This window comes from Saimiri boliviensis, chromosome 7 (genome assembly GCF_048565385.1).
Source record: "Saimiri boliviensis isolate mSaiBol1 chromosome 7, mSaiBol1.pri, whole genome shotgun sequence".
Taxonomy (NCBI): domain Eukaryota; kingdom Metazoa; phylum Chordata; class Mammalia; order Primates; family Cebidae; genus Saimiri; species Saimiri boliviensis.
In genome coordinates, this window is record NC_133455.1 from 14,764,714 (window position 1) to 14,792,149 (window position 27,436).

General features: G+C 37.8%; 1 protein-coding gene across 6 annotated transcripts in view; it reads left to right on the plus strand.

Moving 5' to 3' along the window:
* The window catches only part of TAOK3 (TAO kinase 3), a 210,439-nt gene that overhangs the window by 109,052 nt on the left and 73,951 nt on the right, over positions 1–27,436 (plus strand). For 5 of the 6 annotated variants that reach the window (XM_039472335.2, XM_010342823.3, XM_074402172.1 and 2 more), the window contains exons 4-9: positions 5,763–5,834; positions 6,900–7,001; positions 10,618–10,663; positions 12,009–12,105; positions 14,781–14,894; positions 16,365–16,456. In XM_039472335.2, the coding sequence (XP_039328269.1) occupies positions 5,763–5,834; positions 6,900–7,001; positions 10,618–10,663; positions 12,009–12,105; positions 14,781–14,894; positions 16,365–16,456 (523 nt within the window). Of the gene's footprint in view, positions 1–5,762; positions 5,835–6,899; positions 7,002–10,617; positions 10,664–12,008; positions 12,106–14,780; positions 14,895–16,364; positions 16,457–27,436 lie in introns of those variants that run through there. The other variant, XM_074402173.1, reaches the window with a different exon arrangement.

The window sequence follows — 27,436 nt, forward strand, 5'->3', positions numbered from 1 at the left end:
CAACCTGAACTATCTTCTCTCTCATTCTCATTGCTATAGCTCTGATTCCTTTCTTCTGACCATCCTTCCTGGAATCTTGCATAAACTGTTCTCTCTCAAATATTTCTCCCTTCTGTTTTCACCTTCTTAACTCCTGTTCATCCTTTAGCTCTCAGCCTAAACCTCATTTCTTCAGGAAAGGCTTTCCTGACCTCCCTAAGTCACATCCACCATTGTTCGTTCTCAAAGTAACCCATACCTGTTTTTGTGGCACATACCACAATTGCAGTTTTATATTTTGTCTTTTATCATTTTATTTTTGTTATTGTTTGTCCTCCTTAGAGAAGAGATTGGTACTGGACCTATGAACTCACTATTTTATCCCTAGCACTTAGCCCAATTCCTGATAAATTGTGGGCAGCTAATAAGTATTGAATGAATAAATGAATGATGAAGAACTGAGAACTTGGTACTGCTAATTAGTACTTTTCATAAGTTATAGTCATGCTGGGAAGCCATAAATAAGAGAGTCTGGTAACTAGTATTTTTATACCTAAACACTATAATTCTGTTAGCCTCTGTAGGTCACAGCTTTTACACTGAATGTTGCCAGGGAATAAACTTAGTGTGAATTGTAAGCTGGAACAGCTCTTGTTAAATCAATCAGCTGAGAGTATATGTTATGTTCAGAAAAAATAGAAATTATTAACTTGATGAAATATTTCTGTATGTCTGGATTTACATAAGTAATTTTGAAATTAGCAGCATTGGCTGGGCATGGTGGCTCACGCATGTAATCCTAGCACTTTGGGAGGCCAAGGTAGGAGAATCATTTGAGCCAAGGAGTTTGAGACCAGCCTGGGCAACATAGTGGGAACTCATCACTAAAAAAAAGTTTTTTTAAATAAAGGAATCAGCAGCATTAACAAATGAGATAGTAAGAAAGTATGCTAAAAGAAAACAAAAAAAGGGACTGAGCATGTTCATTTTTGTATTCACCTAAGCACAACTCTAAAGTTTGTAGGTTTCTAGAACTCCTTTGTTGAATTCAGTGTGTTATCCATAACCCACCTAAAGCAAATGCTTTGTCTTTCTGAATATAATTACCTTTTAGTTGAGGCTTAAAAAATAGGGCAAAAGGAAAGCTTTTTCACTTCTTAAATTTTTATTTATTCATTTATTTAGAGACAGGATCTCACTCTGTCACCCAGGCTGGAGTGCAGTGGTGTGATCATAACTCACAGTAATCCTGAACCCCTGGACTCAAGCAATCCTAATGCCTCTGCCTCTCCCTGTTGAGTAGGTAGCTAGGACTACAAGCATGTGCCAGTACACCCAGCTAATTTTGTTTTTCATTTTTTTTGTATAGACAGGGTTTTGCTGGGGTTTTTTTGTTTTTGTTTTGTTTTTTCTTTTAGACAAGTTTCTCTCTGTCACCGAGGCTAGAGTGCAGTGGCGCAATCTTGGCTCACTGCAACCTCTGCCTCCTGGGTACAAGCAATTCTCCTGCCTCAGTCTCCCAAGTAACTGGGATTACAGACATGTTCCACCATGCCCAGCTAATTTTTGTATTTTTAGTAAAGACAGCGTTTCACCATATTGGCTAGATTGGTCTCAAACCCCTGACTTCAGGTGATCCACCCACCTCTACCTCTCAAAGTGCTGGGATTACCAGCATGAACCACCGCACCTGGCCTGCCTCCTAAGTTAACATAATTTTTTATATTTGTCTACAAAATAGCAAAAGATATAGCTGGAAAATATTTAAAAATATAAACACATAATAGTAAGTTCTTAATAAATATTTATTGAATCAATGATCTAGCTAATAGTTACTGAGACCATTGAGACTATTAGAAGTATTAAGTATGTAAGTTTCAAGAATAAAACTTGACATGATAGATGCTGTCGTCATTAATAATACTATATGGAGCACTGTAAAACTGAGACCCCCATTGATAATTTCCTTTTTCTGTACTAAAACATTGATTTTTATTTTTTAAGTTTCAATCTAGCATGTTCTGACTTTTAGCCACTGTAAAAAGTTCAGATCTATAGAATAATCGACATTTGCATTAAAAAGTTCACATCTGGCCAGGTGCGATAGCTCACGCCTGTAATCCGAGCACTTTGGGAGGCCGAGGCAGGCAGATCATGTGCTCAAGTGATCGAGACCATCCTGGCCAACAGGGTGAAACCCCGCCTCTACTAAAAATACAAAAATTAGCCAGGCGTGGTGGCGCCCACTTATAGACCCAGCTACTCGGGAGGCTGAGGCGGAAGAATCGCTTGAACCTGGGAGGCGGAGGTTGCAGTGAGCCGAGATTGTGCCACTGCGCTCCAGCCTGGTGACAGAGCATGACTCAGTCTCAAAAAAAAAAAAAAAAAAAAAAACTTCATATTTCAAGTCTCTGCCTATATATTAGGATGTATACGTGAGTGGAAGCATTAAGTTCTAATTAGTGATTATTCTATAAATGTAAGAAATATATTTTTATTATAGGGTGGTTTTTTCATGTTTCCAGTGCCAAATATAACATTGATTATAAATAACCTTAATAAGCAATTAAATAATAATATCTGATTTTATTTCTGTGGGATTTTTTTTAACTAATGGTTAATAATTTTTTAAAACCTCACAAGTTAAAATTTCTCATTGCCTAAGTATTTCCTAAATCTTTCCCAGACTCCTTAAGCTGCACTATATATATATTGATGCCTAAAATATATACTTTTCAGACATAATCCCTCTAACCTTTATTGTAATACTGAATTTACATCAGCTTTTCTTTCTGTTTGCCATATAAGCATAGTCTTCATGTAAAAGTTTAAAAGCCAGAACAGTGTGAGAGATTTTTGTTTTTAACAAAAGTCAGTCTGTACTTTCTAAATCAATAAAATACCTAAAATATGCTTTTGTGGAGTTCTGCAGATCGGAAAATTATGACCAGTAGATACCTCATTAATACATAATAGGCACTTTTACCTTAGTGCTTGTTTAAAAAAAAAATTTTGTAGTATGTAATTGTGAGGTTTTTTTTTTTTTCATTTTGACATTCCATAAGAATCTGTGGTCAAATTACTTTTATATAGTATATTATTGTTTATTGTTTAAATTAACCACTTTTAAAAATCATAAACCGTTATTATATCTGAGAAGCTTCATTTTACATATTTTAAATTAGTTATATTTGAGAAAATGATTATGAATTTTTCTCTGAAATTGTTAACCTGACTTTATCAGTGAATGAATTCCAGTCTTTTACTTCAGAACCACTGTAAGAGCTTCATTCGTCCACAATGATAATAATATCACAGCAGCAAAGTAGCTTACTTACATCAAGGGCATGGCCCTGATACAGAAGTAATCTTTTAATGTCTTGTATTTATTTTTATGAAAATTTTTTTTTTTTTTTTTTTTTTTTTTGAGACGGAGTTTCGCTCTTGTTACCCAGGCTGGAGTGCAATGGCGCGATCTCGGCTCACCGCAACCTCCGCCTCCTGGGCTCAGGCAATTCTCCTGCCTCAGCCTCCTAAGTAGCTGGGATTACAGGCACACGCCACCATGCCCAGCTAATTTTTTGCACCTTTAGTAGAGACGGGGTTTCACCATGTTGACCAGGATGGTCTCGATCTCTCGACCTCGTGATCCACCCGCCTCGGCCTCCCAAAGTGCTGGGATTACAGGCTTGAGCCACCGCGCCCGGCCATTTTTATGAAAATTTTAAGAAAACTAATAGTTTTAAATATTTTAAGTAAGTTGAGGACAAACGCAGTGACTCACACCTGTAATTCCAGTACTTTGGGAGGCTGAGGCAGGCAGATTACTTGAGGCAAGGAGTTTGAGAACAGCCTGGCTGATATGGTGAAATCCTGTCTCTACTACAAATACAAAAATTAGCCAGGCATGGTGGTGGGCACCTGGAATCCCAGGCTACTCAGGAAAATTTAAGTTAATTAAAATTAAATAAAATTTAAAATTTATTTTCTCAGTCACACTAGCCACATTTCACATGTTACTCTTTTGGGCAATGTAGAAATAGAACTGTTCCATTATCACAGAAAGTTCTATCAGATAGCACTGCTCCAGGGATTATCATTGATAATATTCTGATATAAATTCTCTTATAATTTTTCTACACATATACTCACATTATTACTATTTTGCAAAAATCAAATTCTGCTTTACAGTTTGTTTTTGACAAAAACATTTTAAACATCTTTTCATACTGCATTGCACATAGGTTACCTCATTCCTTAAATGGTTATTTCATTATATGACCATATATTTTTTTTTAACTGGTTCTCCATGGATGGACAGTTTACCAAGTGAACCAGTATGGATATTTTGGAAATACGACATTTTTTGTTTTATTTGATATGTTAAACCCTAATCATTTTTTATATTACAATCTTTCATGAATACGGAAAAGGATACAGAGAAACCACACATTAAAATGGGAATGGAAATGTCGATTTAGCCTATCAGAAATTGAAGCATCTTTGAACTATGATACTGTTGTGTGAAGATATTTTAAAAGCCTCAGCCAGGCACGATGGCTCATGTCTGTAATCCCAGCACTTTGGGAGACTGAGGCGGGTGGATCACCTGAGGCCAGGAGTTCAAGACCAGCCTGGCCAACGTGGTGAAACTTTGTTTCTACAAAAAACACAAAAATTTGCCAGGCATGGTGGTGGGTGCCTGTAATCCCAGCTACATGGGCGGCTGAGGCAGGAGAATCACTTGAGCCCAGGAGGCAGAGGTTGCAGTGAGCCAAGATCATGCCACTGCACTCTAGCCTGGGTGACAAAGCAAAAATTTCATCTCAAAAAATAAAATTAAATTGAAAAATCTCTAGCTGCCTGGGCACAGTGGCCCACACCTGTAATTCCAGCACTTTGGGAGGCCAAGGTAGGCAGATCATTTGAAGTCAGGAGTTTAAGACCAGCCTGGCCAACATGGTGAAACCCCATCTCTACTAAAAATACAAAAAAAAAAATAGTTTGGCATGGTGGCGCATTTCTGTAATTCTACTCAAGTACTTGAGAGGCTGAAACAGGAGAATCACTTGAACCTAAGAGGTAGAGGTTGCAGTGAGCTGCACTCCAGCCTGGGTGACAGAGTGAGACTCTGTCTTAAAATAAATAAATAGTTCAGGTGTGGTGGCTCACGCCTATAATCCCAGCACTTTGGGAGGCCAAGGCAGGCAGATCACCTGAGGTTGGAAGTTCAAGACCAGCCTGACCAACATGGAGAAACCCCATCTCTACTAAAAAAAAATTAAAAAATTAGCTGGGCATGGTGGCACATGTCTGTAATCCCAGCTACTTGGGAGGCTGAGGAAGGAGAATTGCTTGAACCCGGGAGGCAGAGGTTGCAGTAATAAAAAGTAGTCTCGGCCGGGTGTGGTGGCTCAAGCCTGTAATCCCAGCACTTTGGGAGGCCGAGGCGGGTGGATCACAAGGTCAAGAGATCAAGACCATCCTGGTCAACATGGTGAAATCCCGTCTCTACTAAAAATACAAAAAATTAGCTGGGTGTGGTGGCACCTGCCTGTAATCCCAGCTACTCGGGAGGCTGAGGCAGGAGAATTGCCTGAACCCAGGAGGCGGAGGTTGCGGTCAACCAAGATCGCGCCGTTGCACTCCAGCCTGGGTAACGAGCGAAACTCCGTCTCAAAAAAAATAGATAAATAAAAATAAATAAATAGTCTCTAGTCAAATGTTTACGTTAAATTGGCTGAAATATCATTAATTCTTTTTCTTCTGTCCTCTTAACACAGGCTACAAATGCTCACACCAACGAGGTGGTGGCAATTAAGAAGATGTCCTATAGTGGGAAGCAGACTCATGAGGTAAAATAGAGACAGTTGTGTACCTAAACTGAAATAAACAAGTTAATGTGAAATTTAAAAAATTATTTGAACTTTTTTTGAGCACAATTTGTTTTCCCTTCTTGTGGGCATATAATAAAAGTTCCTGGAGTTTTTTCATGTTTTTTTATAACTCCCATACAAATACGTGAACATTCATAATTATTTTTAAGAAGGCCAACATTCTAATCCAGCTCAATCAACTATTTTGCAGTCTGGATGAGGTGGCTCAGGCCTGTAATCCCAGCACTTTGGGAAGCCAAGGCTGGAGGATTGCTTGAGCCCAGGAGCTCAAGACCAGCCTGGGCAATATGGTGAGACCTCACCTCTACAAAACATCCAAAAAAACTAGCTAGGTATGGTGGCATGTGCCTGTAGTCCAGCCCGTAGTCTTCCCAGCTGAAGTGGGAGGATTACTTGAGCCAGGGATGTGGAGGCTGCAGTGAGCCGTGATAGCACCACTGCACTGTAGCCTGGGTGCCTGAAAAGAAAAAAACTATTTTGCAGGCTAGAACGTGGGTGTATATAATGGCTTTTTTGTATATATTTGGTGATAGATTGTGATTACATCTATTCAAACTAAAGAAATAGCATGTTTAGGCTGGGTGTGGTGGCTCACACCTGTGATCCCAGCACTTTGGGAGGCCAAGGTAGGTGGATCACCTGAGGTCAGAAGTTCGAGAGAAACCTGGCCAACGTGGAGAAACCCTGTCTCTACTAAAAATACAAAAAAATTAGCTGGGCATGGCGGTGCACACCTGTAGTCCCAGCTACTTGGGAGGCACAAGAATTGCTTGAACCTGGGCAGTGGAGGTTACGGTAAGCCAAGAGAGTGCCACTGCACTCTAGCCTAGGCAACAGATCAAGACTCCATCTCATTAAAAAAAAAAAAGAGAGAGAAATAGTAAGTTTAAGTAGCTTCTTGATTTATTAAACATTTACTTCATGTCTATTTACAATAATATAAATAATATTATGTATGTATACTTGATAGGAAATACTATTTTCAGTTTGAAAATGAAAATGTTTCCTTTCTGACTTCAATAGAAATGGCAAGATATTCTTAAGGAAGTTAAATTTTTACGACAGTTGAAGCATCCTAATACCATTGAGTACAAAGGCTGCTACTTGAAAGAGCATACTGCTTGGGTAAGTCAAAGGACCTCTATTTCTTTTACTACTGCTTTTTTTTTCTTCTTTTTCTATTATCTCTTTGATCTGTAAAATTATTAGTCCCATTTCTGTTCCATTTAACTTTTGTTATCAGTGTTTATTAACATTTGTTAATACCTTAGTGTGTCATACGGCATGCATTCTGTAAGATTAAGTGATATTTAGCCTATTGGAAATTCCATTCTATAAGCACTCAAAAAGAGATTGTGAAAAGTTGACATCTCTTTTTTTTTTTTTTTTTTTTTGAGACGGAGTCTTGCTCTGTCACCAGACTGGAGTGCAGTGGCACAATCTCAGCTCACTGCCACCTCCGCCTCCCGGGTTCAAGCGATTCCCCTGCCAAAGCCTCCCAAGTAGAGACAGGGTTTCACCATGTTGGCCAGGATGTTCTCTATCTCCTGACCTTGTGATCCTCCCACCTCGGCATCCCAAAGTGCTGGGATTACAGGCCTAAGCCGCCACACGTGGCTGACATCATTTTATAATTATTTATTTGTAAAAGTAAAAGGCACAGCCTTATATTCTCATCCTAGAATTTTTATCTTTGTCATTTCTTATTGTCCACTCCAGTTCCCCAACATTTGGAATTGTGCTTGATGTTTTCATCGCTGTGTGACTTTTACCGAACAGTGCCCACCATATGATTAAAAAAAAAAAAAAAAAAAAGACTTTTCTTCCATTCTGTCATCTCAGTGTGAGGTGTGTGTGTGTGTGTGTGTGTGTGTGTGTGTTTGAGATAGAATTTTACTCTTGTTGCCTGGGTTGGAGTGCAGCGGCACCATCTCTACTCACTGCAACCTCTGCCTCCCAGGTTCAAGTCATTCTTGAACCTCAGCCTCCCAAGTAGCTGGGACTATAGGCACACCCCACCACACCCAGCTAATTTTTTGTATTTTTAGTAGAGATGGGGTTGCACCGTGTTGGCCAGGCTGATATCGAACCCTTAACCTCAAGTGATCCACCCATTTCAGCTTCCCAAAGTGCTGGGATTACAGGCGTGTGCCATTGTGCTCGGCCCTTAGTATATTTGTATATGGTTGTATTTCTGATTTTACGCTAGCACATTAGGTACATTTAGGGCATGAAAATGTTATCCTTTCTAATTTATCAAATTGCACATTCCTACTTAAACTCCAATTTAACTAGCATTTTTTGGTTACCGGGTACCAAGTCCTTTCCTGTATGTGATCTCTAATTAGGGAATGGAATTTTTGTTCCCAAATAGACTATCAAACAGTGTACTAAACATACACATTTCTGTTCAAGCAACTCTTGAGATATATAGAACTATTGCTTCCATTCCAAAAATAAGAAATTAATCAAAGAAGTATCTCATTATCTAGAAATCCGTTCTCTGGCAATCTCAGCTGCCTTGAAGGAGTCAAGAAAGGGATTTCAAACAGGCAGAATAAATGTTACAAATCCAAGTGCTAAAATCTCATGTGTTTTAAGTCTTCAGAAAAGCCTCCATACTCTTACCGAAGCCCCTTTACTCTTAGATTATATAGACTGTTAATAAGCTTGGCTACCTGGTTTCTGTCTCCAATTGACTTCATAGAACAATTAGAAGGAGCTCTAAGGAACTGAGCTCTTAGAGACATGCATACAAACAGGCATAAGAATAATCTGACCATACAGAAAGTCACGGAAGCTAGAAAGCACACCTAATAATTTAAAGGCAGAGCAGCTAGAGCCGTTTAATGTCAGCAGCAACCAACCAGCTCAGGTGCCTTTGTGTTATAGAATAATAGGGGAAAAAATATTTGTGACAAAAATGCTGGGTTTTTAAACATGTAATTTAAAAAATAAAATGCAACTATAAACATATTAATTCTATTCAGTTTTAAAGTTCTGTATTCATATTTCATATGCTCGGTTTAAGGAAGTTACATATGCATATTCAGTTACTTTTAAAAATTAGAAAATTATGTGATAAAATTTTGAAATACGTTCATGAAAATTGACTAAAGAAAAAGTAGGCTGAGCACAGTGGCTCATGCCTGTAATCCCATTTGGGAGGCCGAGGTGGGTGGATCATGAGGTCAGGAGTTTGAGAACAGCCTCCTGACCAACATGGTGAAACCCCATCTCTTAAATAAAAAAAAGGAAAGAAAAGGTAGGGGACATAAAGGCTAGTGCTCATTATAACATCTACTCATGTGGAATCTTCCATTTTATAATAAGAAATAAGATTAGTGTTTCTGAATCTGTTTTTAATGTCAAGCAGAAAAGTATAATAAGGTGTTTAAATTTTAAACTTCTGAACCTCTTATATTGTTCTAAATTATTCCAGAAATGCAAGGTACATAGTATATAAGTATATAACTATAAAACTATAACATATAAGACATTATTATATGTAATATATAACTGTTATAAGTATGTTATATCTAATGTAATTATATTCTATATTATATAGACATTGTATACTTATATTTACAATATTAATATATTCATGTTATATATCTTGATATTGATATATTGATATTTAAAATATATAACTATAAAAGTATAATAGTTTCTAAATTTTTAACTTCTAGAATTCTCATATTCTAAATTACCAAGGTACATAATACATACAAATATATTTTCACATTAATTTTTTCAATGAAAGGAACTAATATGTTGATATTGGTTACATCTGGTTGATTATAGGAAATTTATATTTCATAATAAGCATGTACTACTCTTTTAAATAACAAAATAATAATTTGTAGGAGTTTGGATGCTTGCATGTGTGTGTGGAGATTGGTTGCTAAGCCCTAATAGTTTTGACTTTGATTATAAATCAATAATCTTGGACACCTAAAAAATCTAGGATAAGAGTAAAGAAACAAGTTTCTCATTTTTGCTTTTAGAAAGCCTCCCCAGATGGCAAACCCAATTACTATCAATAGCTTCCACCTCTTGAGTTCCAGTGATTCTCTGGCCTTAGCCTCCAAAGTAGCTGGGTCGACAGATGCAAGGCACCACGCCCAGCTAATTTTTTGTATTTTTAGTAGACACGGGGTTTCACCATGTTGACTAGGCTGGTCTTGAACTTCTGGCCTCAGGTAATGTGCCTGCCTCAGCCTCCTAAAATGTTGGGATTACAGGCATGAGCTACTACACCCAGCCTATCAATAGTATTATAATAAAAAGTGTGAAGAAAAGGAATTTACTACTTATTGGCTTATTTTATTTAACTGGTATAACCCCAGTATAGATTTTACTGGTTGATGTATTTGTTTGCCACTTTCTAAGTTACAAATTTGTAGTACAACCAAGTCTCCTGAGTCCTTTTTGAAATAAAGTAGTGAAGGAATTAATAAATAAATTGGCAATCTTGGTTTCACCATGTATAGTAAATATTTCTATATCTAGTCCCTCAATAATCTTTAGGGCAATTCCACGCAAGAAATAATAAAAACTGAGATGATGAAAATTATAAAAATCAATTAGTGCCAGATGACCAAAATTCACTCCAAGTTCAGGTAGGTCAGAACATTTATTCACCTAGTATTCTTAGTTCCTTGGTTGGTCGATTAGTTCGTTTCAGTAGTTTTTTTAAATTAACTTTCATTATTCTGAATATTATTTTAATCTCTTACAGTTGGTGATGGAATATTGCTTAGGCTCAGCCTCTGATTTATTAGAAGGTAAGAAAGAAGGAATTATACTCTCTGCTTTACTTTGATCAGAATGTTATCTACTGCCATACTAAAGAGTAGTTTGGGCAGTCTAATTGAATGATGGCTTGGACTTTCAGGTTGTGTGGATAAGCTATGCACACTTCATCTCTTCAATGCCAGTGAAAGTGTCCGAGTGATGTTAGCAGTCTTTGTCCTGTTTTAGTTCATGACCCATCCAGGGCAGGTACTACCAAAATGTTTGGCTAATGTGATGTGGTATATGTAACCAAAAACATATTCATGGGTATATGTGAAAGAGAGGTGGTTATTCTCATATTATATTGATATTAAACCCTTTCAGAAATCTTGACTGACCCAGTTCCTCTCTGCAGGTGCTGCTATAACCAGAGGCTGTGTTAAAAATTTACATTAAAAAAAAATCTTGAGCCAGGCATGGAGGCTCACACCTGTAATACTAGCTACTGTCTGAAAACAGCCTGACCAACATGGAGAAACCCCATCTCTATGAAAAATACAAAATTAACCAGGCATGGTGGCAGATGCCTGTAATACCAGCTACTCGGGAGGCTGAGGCAGGAGAATCGTTTGAACCCAGGAGGCGGAGGTTGCAGTGAGCCGAGAGCGTGCCATTACACTCCAGCCTAGGCAATAAGTGAAACTCCATCTCAAAAATAAAAAATAAAAATACCAGCTACTTAGGAGTCTGAGATAGGAGGATCACTTGAGCCCAGAATTCAAGGCTGCAGTGACCTTTGGTCACAACACTGCACTCCAGTCTGGGTAACAGAGTGAGACCCCATCTCAAAAAAAATAATTAAATCACTGTTGATTTCTTTTCTTGTTGTTGTTTGTTTTTTTGTTGTTGTTGTTTAGACATAACTGTTGATTTCTGAATAGAAATTGCTTATTAGCTGCTTTCACAAATAATGAAAATCTGTAGTTTGAAGGAGTAATTAAAGATGGCTTTGTGGCAGGGGAGAATAATGTAACCTAGAACACTTCAGACATTTAAAATGTTGGAAGGGACTGGTTAATTTGGACCTGGTTAATTGCAATCAGTGTGACTTGGCTTGCAACTGACAGGTAAATTAGCTGCATCAGTTCAGGAATATCTGGCTTTTTTTTGTTTTGTTTTTGTTTTGAAGGCTCATTTCTGTTTATGTGCTTGGGTTTCCTGCTACCTGATCACTTATTCTCTTCTACAGAAGATCTGTATCCTATATATTTAGGTGAATTTGTTCCCAAATTGTCATGTGAGAAAGTATGTAACTCAGTCTGGTATAGTTGTATAAAATAATAAAATGAGGAATGAAACTGATCATCTGCTGACTTTTATTTTTTCCTTCCTCAGTTCATAAAAAACCACTTCAGGAAGTAGAGATCGCCGCCATTACTCATGGAGCCTTGCATGGACTAGCCTACCTACATTCTCATGCATTGATTCATAGGTAAGATTAGAGACCAGTTATATTTCATTTCAGTTACAGGACTGTCTATTCCAGGAACCTCAAAAATTAGTACATACTCCAGTTTTTAGGTTGGCTAAACATTCGTAGGAAGCAAATAGATTGCTCCTTCTGGATATGAGGAGTAAAGTTGCCAGAATTTAGCTTCTATCTCCTATTTTCTCTTATGTATCCAGAATTATATCATCTTTGTTCAGTAGGTAACTATTCTCCAGGCTGAGTGTTACAGGGAAATTTGAAAAAGTGCCCAGCAATCTTTAGATACTGTGTCAAGAAGAAAAGAAATTTAACCTTCCTTGAATATATTTATTTCTCAGCAGAGTTATTGTCCCTTTCTTATTATAAATAACAAGCTAGTCTTTTTTTTTTTTTTTTTTTTTGAGACGGAGTTTTGCTCTTGTTAACCAGGCTGGAGTGCAATGGCGTGATCTTGGCTCACCGCAACCTCCACCTCCTGGGTTCAGGCAATTCTCCTGCCTCAGCCTCCTGAGTAGCCGGGATTATAGGCACGTACCACCATGCCCAGCTAATTTTTTGTATTTTTAGTAGAGACGGGGTTTCACCATGTTGACCAAGTTGGTCTCGATCTCTCGACCTCGTGATCCACCCGCCTCGGCCTCCCAAAGTGCTGGGATTACAGGCTTGAGCCACCACGCCCGGCCGCTAGTCTTATATAAATATATGTTATTTTATAACTTTGAAATATTTCACATTTTTATAGTTCATATGGATACTTAGGAAGATATTATCTTTACGGTATTTTGACAGATGAAGATACTTAACTTGCCGAGAGTTTCACAGAATTTGAGTAATATATTAAGGATTAAAACTCAACTTTCTTGACTCCTGTTCTAGGGCTTTTTTCTACCTTGTATTTTCTCTACCACAACACCACTCACCTCCCTGCAACCTCCCTCCCTCTATTAACTTCTAGAGAAAGATGTTACCAATCTTTCCTTTGCTCAATAATGAACTTTTAGTGTAGTTACATTAATGAATGGGGAGAGGAGTAGTGACATTTTAGGTAGGTATAAAGAATCTGAGATGGCCCACAAATGAAAGAAAACAACTGGCATTTACTAGGAAGAAGTGAAACTATTAGGTCATGGTTCCTCTTTTGCTCCTGTTTTAATCACCCCAGCGTAGCCATGACCACTTACGGGTACCACAAAAGCAGAACTTCCTCAAGATAGGCAGACCAAAATCCTGCTGGGAATTAAGGACAAAGAGTGAACCTAATCACGTTAATAAATGCTGATTAAATAAAATTATCATAATGTCTATGGATCTGACAACTTTTTAAAAATATATGTCTTTGGTACCAAGGTGTTAATACTGCTGCCAACTTACTTGTGATGGTTTTGCCTGCTCTCATTTAAAGCCACAGTTCAGTTTTTTTGTGCCATTATTACCTTAATCTGCACATTAACTTAATGTTTTAGTCTGTATTATACTTTTTCTTCTTTAGCATGTGAAATTGCTGAAGAGACAAAAAACTTATAAAGAATGTTTTTTAAATTTAAAACTAAATACCATGTTTCATATTTTTATTGTTTCAATTTAAAAGGTAGTTCAGTCTCCTAACTGAAGATAGGTAAAGAAAATATATTTTTCTGTTGTGAAGAAAAATAAATAATGCATTTTTTTTTAGTTCTATGTGCCAGTGCCTAATGTCACCATGAGGAAGGAAACTGAATTTTCAAGGGAAGTTTTTATAAAAGTTATTTTGAAGTATTTGAACCTTACCATTTTCAGCTTGACATAAGTTTTCCTCATCTTCTCTGTTTTACCTTTTCACTGACCATCGACTTCCAATTCATGGTTTCTAGTGCTCATTATACCTCATGCCTTCTTTTAAGAAGAATAAGGAATACATCCACACCTTCTCATTCTTAGTTACCATACTGAAGAATGAATTTTTAAATTATATTTTTAATACCTTTTGCTCTGTAAGTCATCTACTAGCTTTAGTAGTAACCACATGCAATTCTTTGTAGTAATACAGTAGAAATGCCATTTCCTAACCCCTAATCCATGTTTGTTTTGATCTTTCAGGGTCTTCTTTTTACTGTACAGAATTATTTTTAAAATAGCATCTTCTATATAACATGTACCTCAAATGCCTTAGAGTTGCAGTTACATTTAAAGGCAGAGTAAAGGGTCACAGGCAAGAAAGAAAAGGTATGTGTGTAGTTGAGGATTATTGATAGGTAGTCAATACAGAATTGTGTAGGCTCCAAAAATGTCACATAATTTGTAAAAGCAGTAAATACAGTTACAATTGGCGCCAATTTTTTCAGCACAGGGAAAACTATTGATAACTAGATTTGGCCTTTAAGAATATGCTTTTATAAGGATAGCAGCTGAATAGGTTTCCTTGTCTGCCATGTCTGCCTTTTTTCTCATTGTATTCCCTCCCTCTGAAGAAAGCTCTACCTTTAAGTAATTACTATGACCTACCTGCAAGTACACCCAGGAATCTGGGCCCCCTTACAACATGCAGTAATTACTAAATCTCCTTCTGGTTATCTGAGCAAGGTTTTGTTGTTGTTGTTTTTTTTTTTAATAAACTTTTTGTCTTATTAATTGCATGCTCTGACCTATTCCATAATCAAAATTGAAAAGTTATTTTCTAACCCTTTCATTTTTTCCTATAGGGATATTAAAGCAGGAAATATTCTTCTAACAGAGCCAGGTCAGGTAAAACTAGCTGATTTTGGGTCTGCCTCAATGGCTTCTCCTGCCAACTCCTTCGTGGGCACACCTTACTGGTATGTAGAATTAGGAAGTATGACATAGTTTTAAAATATGCATACATGAACTCATGGTACTGGTTTGGCTTGGTTTCGTGACAGTGTCTTACCAATGTCCCTCAAAACAAGATTTTATTTGAGAAGGATAGAAAACCCACTGGCATAATAAGAAACACTCTGGCTTAGTATAAAATTTACAGTGACTTTAAATTGTGAAATTAAGGTTGGTGTCACTGTGTGTAAACTGAGCAGGATTATCAGCTCGCTGACCAGTTCAGGTTTTCTATTTCATTTGCGGTTTCTTTTGAACTTTTCTCTTGAGGCAAAGCCTCCACATAAGGACAAGGCAGCTTCTTTTGCCTGACTCGCCAACAAGCAGAGATGGTACCTTTCAGTGAAAGAAATCCAAGTTCTCGTCCTTGTTGAGTTCTCTGATAGGTTACCTAGCTTGTCAGTCTGGCTCAGAGTTTTTCACCCTATTTTTTTCCAGATTGTTTTCCTTCCTTTCATAGGCATGTTGGAATTTCATTATGCCTTACAAAGTGACTTAGATCTCTACAAAATTACTTGCCTACTAAAAAAAATCAGCTAGTCTTTGAAATTTTTTCTATCACCAAATAACATTTACCGAGCAACTGATTACACATAGAGCACAGTTCTTTTCAAAGCATATTAAATGGATAGGGCCCCTGCCTTCCTAATGAAGCTGCATTATGGTCAAACAAGTAAAGTAACATCCATTACCACAACCTGGGTTTTGTTTGTTTGTTTGTTTGTTTTTTGGTAAGTTTTTGTATCTTTGGAACAGCTGATTATATCAGCTGTTGATGTGGTTCCATAAAGTATTTTTCATGTTGTTTAATTATTTTAAAAGAATATAGCCAGATGTGGTGGTACATGCCTGTAATCCTAGCTACTTGGGAGGCTGAGGCATGACAATCACTTGAACCCGGGAGGCAGAGGCTACAGTGAGCCAAGATGGCACCACTGCACCCCAGCCTGGGCCACAAAGTGAGAATGTCTCAAAAAAAAAAAAAAAAGTATTTCCTGCTTTATTTAATTACTTTCAACAATATGAAAAATGCTTTTTGGAACTATGTAAAGCAATATAATCAGCTGTTCCAAAGTAATCATTTAAGTATTTTATGTATATTAATTCTTTACAAATTTCTGTAAAGTTGCTATGAGAATTCTCTCCATTTTACAGATGAAGAAACTGATGTACAGATAGGTTAAGTAACTTACCTAAGATCAAACTGACAGTAAGGAGTGGAGCCAGTCTTTATTGAAAATAATGTATTGTGTCATGTAAATCACCAAGTAGATTATATTTTGAAGTGTTTTTCAAAATTATTTGTGTAAGGAAATAATACCTATATCAGATAAAATTTCAGAATACCCTTAAGAAGAGCTATTTTATTCAATTACTTTACTGGAGAAATTTTGTTTTTAATCTACAACTTGAATTTTGTACCTTATGTTTGGTAGGATGGCTCCAGAGGTGATCTTAGCTATGGACGAAGGACAATATGATGGAAAAGTTGATATTTGGTCACTTGGCATCACTTGTATTGAGTTGGGTGAGTAAAGAGTTGTTTTCATTGTATTTTTTTAAATTGTATTTTGCAGATGAATTTTCGTTGTATTTTTAAGAATCACTTAGGATTAGGAGTTATTCATCTGGCTATTTAATGAGTTACTGGTATGTGTGTGCTAGGCAATGTGAGTTTATTATATATATTTTTATGCTCTTTCATAACATAGAATATTGCTTTCTCTCTGCTACATTTTCACATTATTAATTAATTAATTAATTAATTAATTTTTTTTTTTGTGAGACAGAGTCTTGCTCTATCAAGCTGGAATGCAGTGGTGTGATCTCAGCTTATTGCAACCTCCACCTCCCAGGTTCAAGCAATTTTCCTGCTTTAGCATCCTGAGTACCTGGGATTACAGGCACCTGCCACCATACCTGGCTAATTTTTGTATTTTTTTTAGTAGAGACGGAGTTTTTCTGTGTTGGTCAGGCTGGTCTCAAATTCCTGACGTCAAGAGATCTGCCTGCCTTGACCTCCCAAAGCTCTGGAATTACAGGTGTGAGACACTGTGCGCAGCCTCATGTTATTAATTTAATTAAAGGAGCTGAAGCAGATATGGCAGTTAACAAATAGAATACAAAATAGTACATAGTAATATATGAAAAATATCCATTCTCCATTTTATGAATGATAATATATGTCCTACCTTTATGGGAGTTTCCATTACCTTAATTTATACTCCAACTTGTATTAGGGAAATCTGAAAAAGCAATAGAAAGTTTGTCAGGAATCTGACTCTAAAACTGTGTTTGACCCATGTAGAGGACAACTGTGAAGAAAACTTTGTGTTAGAGGATACCTCAGCCATGAAGTTATTCCCCAGATATTGTTGCAGTTATCTAAAATTGTCTAAAGTGCCATAGAATCTTTCCTTCGGTTGTATATTTTGAACTTTAATATATCTTAAATTTAACCTCTATCCAGCGGTATACTGGTAAAATTAACAGATGAATCTCCTATGGAGAGGGGAAAAGGCCTTGATTTGTAGCTTTGCCAATTTCCGTGGTGTAACTATTCCTGCTATAGCCAGTGCTCTTCACTCAGTGTGAAACTGGGGAAAGATGCATGCAATGGTCTTTCCAAAGCCAGTATGAGCTAGCTACAACATAATACTGCCTTTATCTAGATATTTTCATTAATTTTAAATTTAAAATGTTAAACTTTTTAAAAAATCAGTTTTTAAAAAAAGTCATAGGACCAAAAATAGCTAAAACAACTTTGAAGAAATAGAATTTGGACAGAAGAATCACTACCCCAAATCTACACCATAATCATTAAATCCATACAGTATTGGTGCAGGGAAAGACTAGTACCTAAGAGAACAGACTAAGAAACTGTAGTATGAGTCAGGTTTTAGTAAAAGACAGAGAAGCCATTACAGATAAATGGAGAAAGAATGGCTCATTTGATAAATATTACTGAGAAATTTGTTAATTATATGATAAAACTAAAACCAGATTCCTAGCTATATCATACACAAAAATAAATTTCAGACTGGTTAAATGTCCAAAAGTAAAAAGCAAAACTTTAAAGCATTTAGGAGAAGCCCCAATGCCTCAGTTTCCTCATCTGTAAAATAGAAATAATGATGGTACCCACTTTGTGGGGTTGTTATGAAGATTAATGAATTAATATGTATAATGTGCTTAGAACATGGCCTGGCATATAATAAGCACTATGTGCCAGGCACAGTGGCTCACACCTGTAATCCCAGCACTTTGGGAGGCTGAGGCAGGCAGAGCACCTGAGGTCAGGAGTTCAAGACCAGCCTGACCAACATGGAATAACCTTGTCTCTACTAAAAATAAAAAAATTAGCCGGGCATGGTAGCGCATGCCTGTAATCCCAGCTACTCGGGAGGTTGAGGCATGAGAATTGTTTGAACCTGCCAGACAGAGGTTGTGGTGAGCCAAGATTGTTCCACTGCACTCCAACCTGGGCAACAAGAGCAAAACTCCGTCTCAAAAAAAAAAAAAAAAAAAAAAGCCCAAACAACCAGTAGAAATATGGATAAGGGCTATGATTAAGTGAAGCTGAGGTAGGAGAATCACCTGGACCCAGAAGTCAAGACTGCAGTGAGCCATGATCACTCCACTACACTCTATCCTGGGTGATGGGAGTAAGACCATGTCTCAAATAAAAATAAAAAGAATATCATTAGGCCGGGCGCGGTGGCTCAAGCCTGTAATCCCAGCACTTTGGGAGGCCGAGGCGGGTGGATCACGAGGTCAAGAGATCGAGACCATCCTGGTCAACATAGTGAAACCCCGTCTCTACTAAAAATACAAAAAATTAGCTGGGCATGGTGGCACGGGCCTGTAATCCCAGCTACTCAGGAGGCCGAGACAGGAGAATTGCCTGAGCCCAGGAGGCGGAGGTTGCGGTGAGCCGAGATCGGGCCATTGCACTCTAGCCTGGGTAACAAGAGCGAAACTCCGTCTCAAAAAAAAAAAAAAAAAAGAATATCATTAAGCAATTCATTGAAGAGGAAACCTAAATGGACAACAAACATCCAAAGACGCTCAGCCTTGTTAGTAATCAGAAAAATGCAATTTGAAAAAATTTGACATTTATGAGATTGGCAAGAGTGTCAAGTCTGCGAATAATTAATTTGGAGAAGCTGCTAAGGAAACAAGAACTCCATATGTGTACACACGGGAAAATGTGTACAAGGCTGCAATTGCTTTTCTAGTAGCCAGAAAAGGTAGAAATAGCCTAAATTTTTATCCCCAAAAAATGTATACATAAATTATGGAGGCCGGGCGCGGTGGCTCACACCTGTAATCCCAGCACTTTGGGAGGCTGAGGCGGGTGGTTCACGAGGTCAAGAGATCGAGACCATCATGGTCAACATGGTGAAACCCCATCTCTACTAAAAATACAAAAAATTAGCTGGGCATGGTGGTGCATGCCTGTAATCCCAACTACTCAGGAGACTGAGGCAGGAGAATTGCCTGAACCCAGGAGGCGGAGGTTGCGTTGAGCCAAGATCACGCCATTGCACTCCAGCCTGGGTAACAAGAGCGAAACTCCATCTCATAAATAAATAAATAAATAAATAAATAAATAAATAAAGGAATACTGTATAACAGTTAAGAATCAACTGTTATACCTGTATCATCATGGATAAATCTCAAAGTCATAATATTGGATATTTAATGAACAAATAAAATTACAAAAGCACAGGTACAGTATGATGCCAGTTATGAAAATTTTATAAGTTCTTTTATATATTATTAAAACTATATACTGGCCAGGCGCGGTGGCTCACGCCTATAATCCTAGCACTTTGGGAGGCCAAGGCAAGTGGATCACCTGAGGTCAAGCATTTGAGATCAGCCTGACCAACATGGCAAAACCCCTTCTCTACTGAAAATACAAAAATTAGCCAGATGTGGTGGTGCACACCTGTAATCCCAGCTACTTGGGAGGCTGAGACAGGAGAATTGCTTGAACCAGGAAGGCAGAGGTTGCAGTGAGCAAAGATTGTACCATTGCACTCCAGCCTGGGCAACAAGAGTGAAACTCCATCTCAAAAAAAAAAAAAAAAAGGTACATCTTTACTAATAAAACATAAGAACGCAGTTGTAAAGATATAATTCTAGAACAGTAAACTTTCTGGAGAAAGGAATGCAAATAGAGCTTTATCTATCTACTTTCTTTTTTTGTTTTTTTTTGAGACAGAGTCTCGCACTCTTACCCAGGCTATCGTTTAGTGGCGCACTCTCGGCTCAATGCAGTCTACGCCTCCTGGGTTCAAGCAATTCTCCTGCCCCAGCCTCCCAGGTAGCTGGAACTACAGGCATGTGCCACCACTGCCCAGCTGATTTTTTTTGTATTTTTTTTGTTAGAGACAGGGTTTCACCATGTTGGCCAGGATGATCTCAATCTCCTGACCCCATGATCCGCCCACCTTGGCCTCTCAAAGTGCTGGGATTGCAGGTGTGAGCCACCGTATCAGGCCTACTTTCTTACTATTATTTTTTTTTTTAAGAAAAAGAATCTGAAACAAATATGACAAGATTATAATAAATCTAAGTGATAGGTGTCTGTTATAATATTTTGCAAAATTTTACATATTTTAAATATTGAATAATTCAACTCTTCAAAAATTATAAATATACAATCCTTTGGTGGGGGAAAGTACTCTGCATAGCATAGAGTTAGCAGTATGGAGTAAGTTTTAGAATTAAACATCTTGGATGTGAATCTTGTTTACCAGCACTTAGCTGGCAGGACAACTGTGTATGGCTGCAACATAATTCCATCAGGCATTCACATAGTCTAGGATGCAAATGATACCTCCCTGAGCTGTGTAACATGTTGATTCTGGCTGTGTGAAATCAGATGATTTTGTTAACTTCCCTAATCCTCAGTTTCTCATCTAAGTGAAAATAGCAATGCGTATGTCATAGATTTCTACAGGCTTCAATAAGATAACTTAGGTAAAGTATTTAACTAACATAGTGCCTGGCATATAGCAAGTGCTCAGTAAGAGCTAATTGTATTCATATATAGGATTATTTTTTGGTTTTTGTGACTTATATCTTAGGCCATGTAAAATTATGCTACTTTTAGAGGTCATAGTACCTCTAAAGGGTCATAACTGAGGAGTTGCTACTATGATCTTATTTTATAAACAAAATATAAAATAAGTGATATTTTATTAAAATAAACCAAATTTTATTTATAACACTGAGATCATAGTAGCAACTCCTCAGTTATGACCCTTTAAGAGAATGTGCCACCTGCGTTGAACTTTACAGTTAGTGCCTGCTCATGGTTTTAACAAGATTTTTTCTTACCAAAATCTTTCTGAAATGTAACATGGATTCTACCCTTTCCAATCTTCTTCAATGAAACAAACTACGTATACCCTTTTATGATGATTCAAGATCATCAGCACATCAGATTTTGTACTGTGTAGATGTAAATGACTCAACTGTTAACAGTAATTTGACATTGGACACAGGTACAGATCCCAGGAGATACCTTAGTACTTCCTCTCTTAAGACAGCCCCTTATATGTGCTTTCTGGTTTTACATTCTTATAAAAATGAATTGAAATATGTATAACTACATGCTCTCTACATCAGCCTAACTTTGATTGCATTTTATAAAGAAATGATTTACTGAATTAAAGGACAAAGTAGCCTTCTCCCAAATTGTCTGATTCTCTAAAACAGCTATTTCTGCAAATTGATAGGTGATAGTATCAAATTGTGCTAAAGAGCATAGACTTTGCAGTCAGATAAACTTCAGTTCTTATTCTGTTTCTGCCATTTTGTAGTTGTCTGACTTTGGTCAAATTATCTCCAAGTCTGTAAAACCTTTTTTTTTTTTTTTTTTTTTTTTTTTTGAGATAGAGACACACTCTGTTGCCGGGCTGAAGCACAGTGGCCCAATCTTGGCTCACTGCAACCTTCACCTCGAGGGTTCAAGCAATTCTCCAACCTCAGCCTCCTGAGAGCTGGGACTACAGGCACACGAGACCACGCCCAGCTAAATTTTTGTATTTTTAGTAGAGACAGGGTTTCACCATGTTGGCCAGGATGGTCTCCATCTCTTGACCTCATGATTCACCTGCCTCAGCCTCAACCTCCCAGAGTACTAGGATTACTGCTGTGAACCACCATGCCTGCCTTTTTTTTTCTTTTTTCTTTTTCTTTTCTTTTCTTTTTTTTTTTTTTTTTTTTTTTTCGAGAGAGAATCTCACTCTGTCACCCAGGCTGGAGTGCAGTGCCACAATCTTGGCTCACTGCAGCCTCCGCCTTCCAGGTTCAAGAGATTCTTGTGCTTCAGCCTTCCAAGCCACTGGAATTCAGGCATGGGCCATCACACCCAGTAATTTTTGTATTTTTAGTAGAGACGGGGTTTTGCCATATTGCCCAGGCTGGTCTCGAACTCCTGGGCTCAAGTACACCACCTGCTTCTGCCTCTCAAAGTGCTCAGATTACAAGGGTGAGCCACCACCCCTGGCCTCAACTATGTAAAATTAACATAGTAAGATTTTCTGCCATGTGGTGATTGGATTAGATGAAAATATGGATTTAAAGTGCTGCTTATTGCATCTGGTACATAGCATGTGCTCAGCAAATGTTAAGCATTATCATAATAATCCTGGGTTATAGGGCATTTCATCCAGATTTTTAATCTACATTTTAACATCTCTGTCTTTTTTTTTTTTTTTTTTTTTTTTGAGAATGGAGTCTTGCTCTGTTGCCCAGGCTGGAGTGCATTGGTGCAATCTCGGCCCACTGCAACCTCTGCCTCCCAGATTCAAGCGATTCTCCTGCCTCAGCCTCTCGAATAGTTGGGACTACAGGCATCTTCCACCACGCCTGGCTAATTTTTGTATTTTCAGTAGAGATGAAGTTTCACCATGTTGATCAGGCTTATCTCAAACTCCTAACCTCAAATGATCCACCCACCTCATCCTCCCAAAGTACTGGTATTACAGGCTCGAGCCACTGTGCCCAGCCCATTTTAACATCTCTTTAACATTAGGAGGCAACATGGTAAAATATACTGAAACTTGAAATTGCTGAGAGAGTAAATGATGTTAAATGTTCTCATAACAACAAAAAATAGTAACTATATGAGGTGATAGACTGGTTAATTGTGATTATCACTTCACAATATGTATAACATCAAAACATCACAGTGTACACCTTAAATACATACAATTTTGTCAAAAACAAAGAAATAAATTTTTCGGCAGGGGGGAGTTTCACTCTTGTTGCCCAGGCTGTAGTGCAATGGTGCAGTCCTGGCTCTCCGCAACCTCCACTTCCCAGGTTCAAGCGATTCTCCTGCCTCAGCCTCCCTAGTAGCTGGAATTACAGGCATGTGCCACCACACCCGACTAATTTTGTATTTTTTTAGTAGAGACAGAGTTTCCCCATGTTGGTCAGGCTGGTCTTGAACTCTTGACCTCAGGTGATCCACCCACCTCAGCCTCCCAAAGTGCTGGGATTGCAGATGTGAGCCACTGTGCCTGGCCGGAAATAAATTTTTTAAAGTAGGAAGTATTTTATGGGCAACAGCCTCTTATAATTGGCAGCATTTTTCCTATGTTATATATATTATAAAATAGTGGTGAATATTAAATAGTAGTACACCTTACATCTCAGATTCAAAGAAATGTGATAGTAGATGCTCAGTAAATATTCACAAAACAAAGTTATTACCAAGGACATTTAACTTCTCAGTTAAATCAACAGTTACTTAAAAATTGTTATATCCATAATGTAATAAGTCATACAGGTACCTCTTTGACAGCCTTACAATACAATTTCATCTCCCTAGCATTAATATTGTTAATGAACAAGTAATAGAAGGATTTTTTTTTTACATGCGTGACAAAGGTTAAACTGTTTTAGATACACCCTAAGGAATGATTTTTCTGGTTTTTTGTGTGTTTGGGGTATAATGAAATTGTAGCCATTAATACAAGTAGTATACTTTTAAGTTGTACTTTTTTTTCTTTTTTTTTCTTTTTTTGAGATGAGAGTCTTACTCTTGTCGCCCAGCCTGGAGTGCCGTGGTGCAATCTTGACTCACTGCAACCTCTGCCTCCTGGACTGAAACAATTCTCCTGCCTCAGCCTCCCAAGTAGCTGGGATTACAGGCGCTCACCACCATACCCAGCTAATTTTTGTATTTTTAGTAGAGACAGGGTTTCACTATGTTAGCCAGGCTGGTCTCCACCTTCTGACCTCTGGTGATCCACCTGCCTTGGCCTCCCAAACTGCTGAGATTACAGGCATGAGCCACCGTACCTGGCCTAAGGTGTACTTTTAATATTGAAATTACATGGAAAATTGTGAATAGTCCTGTCTTTTGTTAAGATATCTATCTCTTACATAATAGCTTATTATCCCTTTTTTTTTTTTTTTTTTTTTTTTTTTTTTTTTTTTTTTTTGAGACGGAGTTTCGCTCTCGTTACCCAGGCTGGAGTGCAATGGCGCGATCTCGGCTCACCGCAACCTCCGCCTCCTGGGCTCAGGCAATTCTCCTGCCTCAGCCTCCCGAGTAGCTGGGATTACAGGCACGTGCCACCACGCCCAGCTAATTTTTTGTATTTTTAGGAGAGACGGGGTTTCACCATGTTGACCAGGATGGTCTCGATCTCTCGACCTCGTGATCCACCCGCCTCGGCCTCCCAAAGTGCTGGGATTACAGGCTTGAGCCACCGCGCCCGGCCTATCCCTTTTTTTATGGTATCTGTCTCTTCTATAATAGTGTATATGTTTTTAAAACACCCTAATCTAGAAGTTGAATTGCTGAGATGGCATCAGAAAGCAGGATGATGATAATGTTACTGGCACTGTCCCTCTTTCCTAAAGATCAAACACTACTGCTCCTAAGTGGTTAAGCTTGTTTTTTAGAAACTATCTTTTACTAAATTGATCACCTGTTGAAAGAACTAGTTAAAACTCTTGGAGGTTGAAATCGTGCAGTCACCAAATACTTTAATTTTCAGGATTATATTTAAGAAAAGTTAATCTTTGTTCTCTTCTGTTTAAACTACAGGCATTTAGTTTACCAGTAAAAGTTATGGTAGAAACTGGCAAACAGTCCATCGACATTTTTCAGGGAATGGATTGTGTCCAGAAATAAGTTCTCTAGGAAAAAAAAAAAACACAAACATAAATGTTATATTTTCTCTGCCTGGAATTTTTTTCTTCTACATTAGCCCCTTATAGTTTATCTGTTAATAAATGAATACCGTGATCATTTTTGGGAACAAGGGGTTATAGTTAGTCTTCTAAAGCTTTTTCTTTTCATTTTGAAATACTGGTACTATTTATCTTAACATGTACAGTTATTGAAGAGGTACCATGGCCTAGTAGAAAGAACACAGGCCTTGAGTCTCATAGGATTGGGTGGAAATTTCAGTGTAAACACTATCTGACTTGGTTTCATTATTTAGCCCAGCTGAACCTCAGTTTCTTCAGTTGGGAAATTGGAAAAATAATACCTATCTTGCCAAGCTATTGTGAGAATTATGAATCTCATATATAAAATGCCTAAGGCAGTGAGTGCCTAACATATAGTAGGAATTCAATAAATGGTACCAATTATTTTGTTATCATTAGTTATTATGGTTGTCAACCATATTTGTTCATAAGAAACCTTATGGGCTGGGCACGATGGTTCACGCCTGTTATTCCAACACTATAGGAGGCCAAAGTGGGTAGATCACTTGAGGTCAAGAGTTCTACAGCAACCTGGCCAACATGACAAAACGCTGTCTCTATTAAAAATGCAAAAATTAGTCAGGTATGGTGGCACACACCTGTAGTCGCAGCTACTTGAGAGGCTGAGGCAGGAGAATTGCTTGAACTCAGGAGGCAGAGGTTGCAGTGAGCCAAGATTGTACCACTGCACTCCAGCCGGGGTGACAAAGCGAGACTGTCTCCAAAAAAAAAAAAAAGAATAAGAAAACTTATGCCTTTTCAGATTGTGTTTATCTAAAGGTAGGCATATTCTTTGATTTTTCCTTAGTAAAATTAAATGCAGTAGACACTTTGCCAATTTTATTTTGTTTTTTAATTTTTTTTACTTCAATAGCTTTTGGAGTACAGGTGGTTTCTAGTTACATGGATGAATCATATAGTGCACCTGTCACCTAAGTAGTGTACATTTTACCCAATACATAGTCTTTTATTTCACACCTCCTCCTACCCTCCTCTTCTGAGTCTCCAAATTCCATTATATTACTCTGAATGCCTTTGCATATTCATAGCTTAGCTCCATTTATAAGTGAGAGCATAATGGTCTTTGGTTTTCCAATCCTGACTTCTCTTAGAATAATGGCCTCCAGCTTATTCAAGTTACTCCAAAAGACATTACTTCATTACTTTTTCTGTATGAGTAGTACTCTATGGTGTACATATACCACATTTTCTTTATTTACTCATTGGTCAGTGAACACTTAGGTTGATTGCATATCTTTCCAATTGTGAATTGGGCTGCAATAAACATACATGTAGGTACTCTAATTTAGTATAATCTTTACCAAGCAGAGCAATATCCAGAAACTTGATTGAACTGATCTTCCTGAACCTTGATCTTACATAACAGAGAGAGATCATACACAAAGACTTGATCATTGTCTCTAAAAGAAAACTACTGTTTTCTTCTTTTAATGTAGTTAGCTCAGCATTTTTATGCTTCTACCTTTTTCCTTTCATTTAAGAATATATGTATTTCATATCACAAGGTGACTTCAAAAGCAGTCCTAATTCCTGTTCTGCTGCATATGTAGAAGAAGCTCTATTCAAACTACTATATTTGGCTGGGCGCGATGGCTCACACCTGTAATCCCGGCACTTTGGGAGGCCCAGGTGGGTGGATCACCTAAGGTCAGAAGTTTGAGATCAGCCTTGCCAACATGGAGAAACTTCGTCTCCACTAAAAATACAAAAATTAGCTGGGCACGGTGGCAAGCACCTGTAAACTCAGCTACTTGGGAGGCTGAGGCAAGAGAATCTCTTGGATCTGGGAGGCAGATGTTGCAGTGAGCCCAGATCATGCCACTGCACTCTAGCCTGGGCAACAGAGGAGACTCTGTCTCAAAAAAAAAAAGATAAGATAAAAGAAAAAACAAACTACTATATTCTATAATAAGTACTGACAAACTTTCTGTGAAGGAACAGATAATAAGCATTTTAGGCTTCGGAGGCCATTCAATGTCTGTCATAACTACTCAACTTTGCCATTGGAGCATGAAAGCAGTCATAGACAATACATTAATGAACAAGCATGGCTGTGTTCCAGTAAACTTACAAAAGTAGGCTGAGAGCTGAATTTGGACCATGGGCAATAGTTTTCCAGCCCTTGCTCTGTAGTATTCTGGCTCAGTGGTGAGCCTTGTCACCATTGCTCAGAAGATTTATGTATTACATCTAGCAAAGACTTGAACATAGATTAGATCACTTGAAGCTAATACTCAGA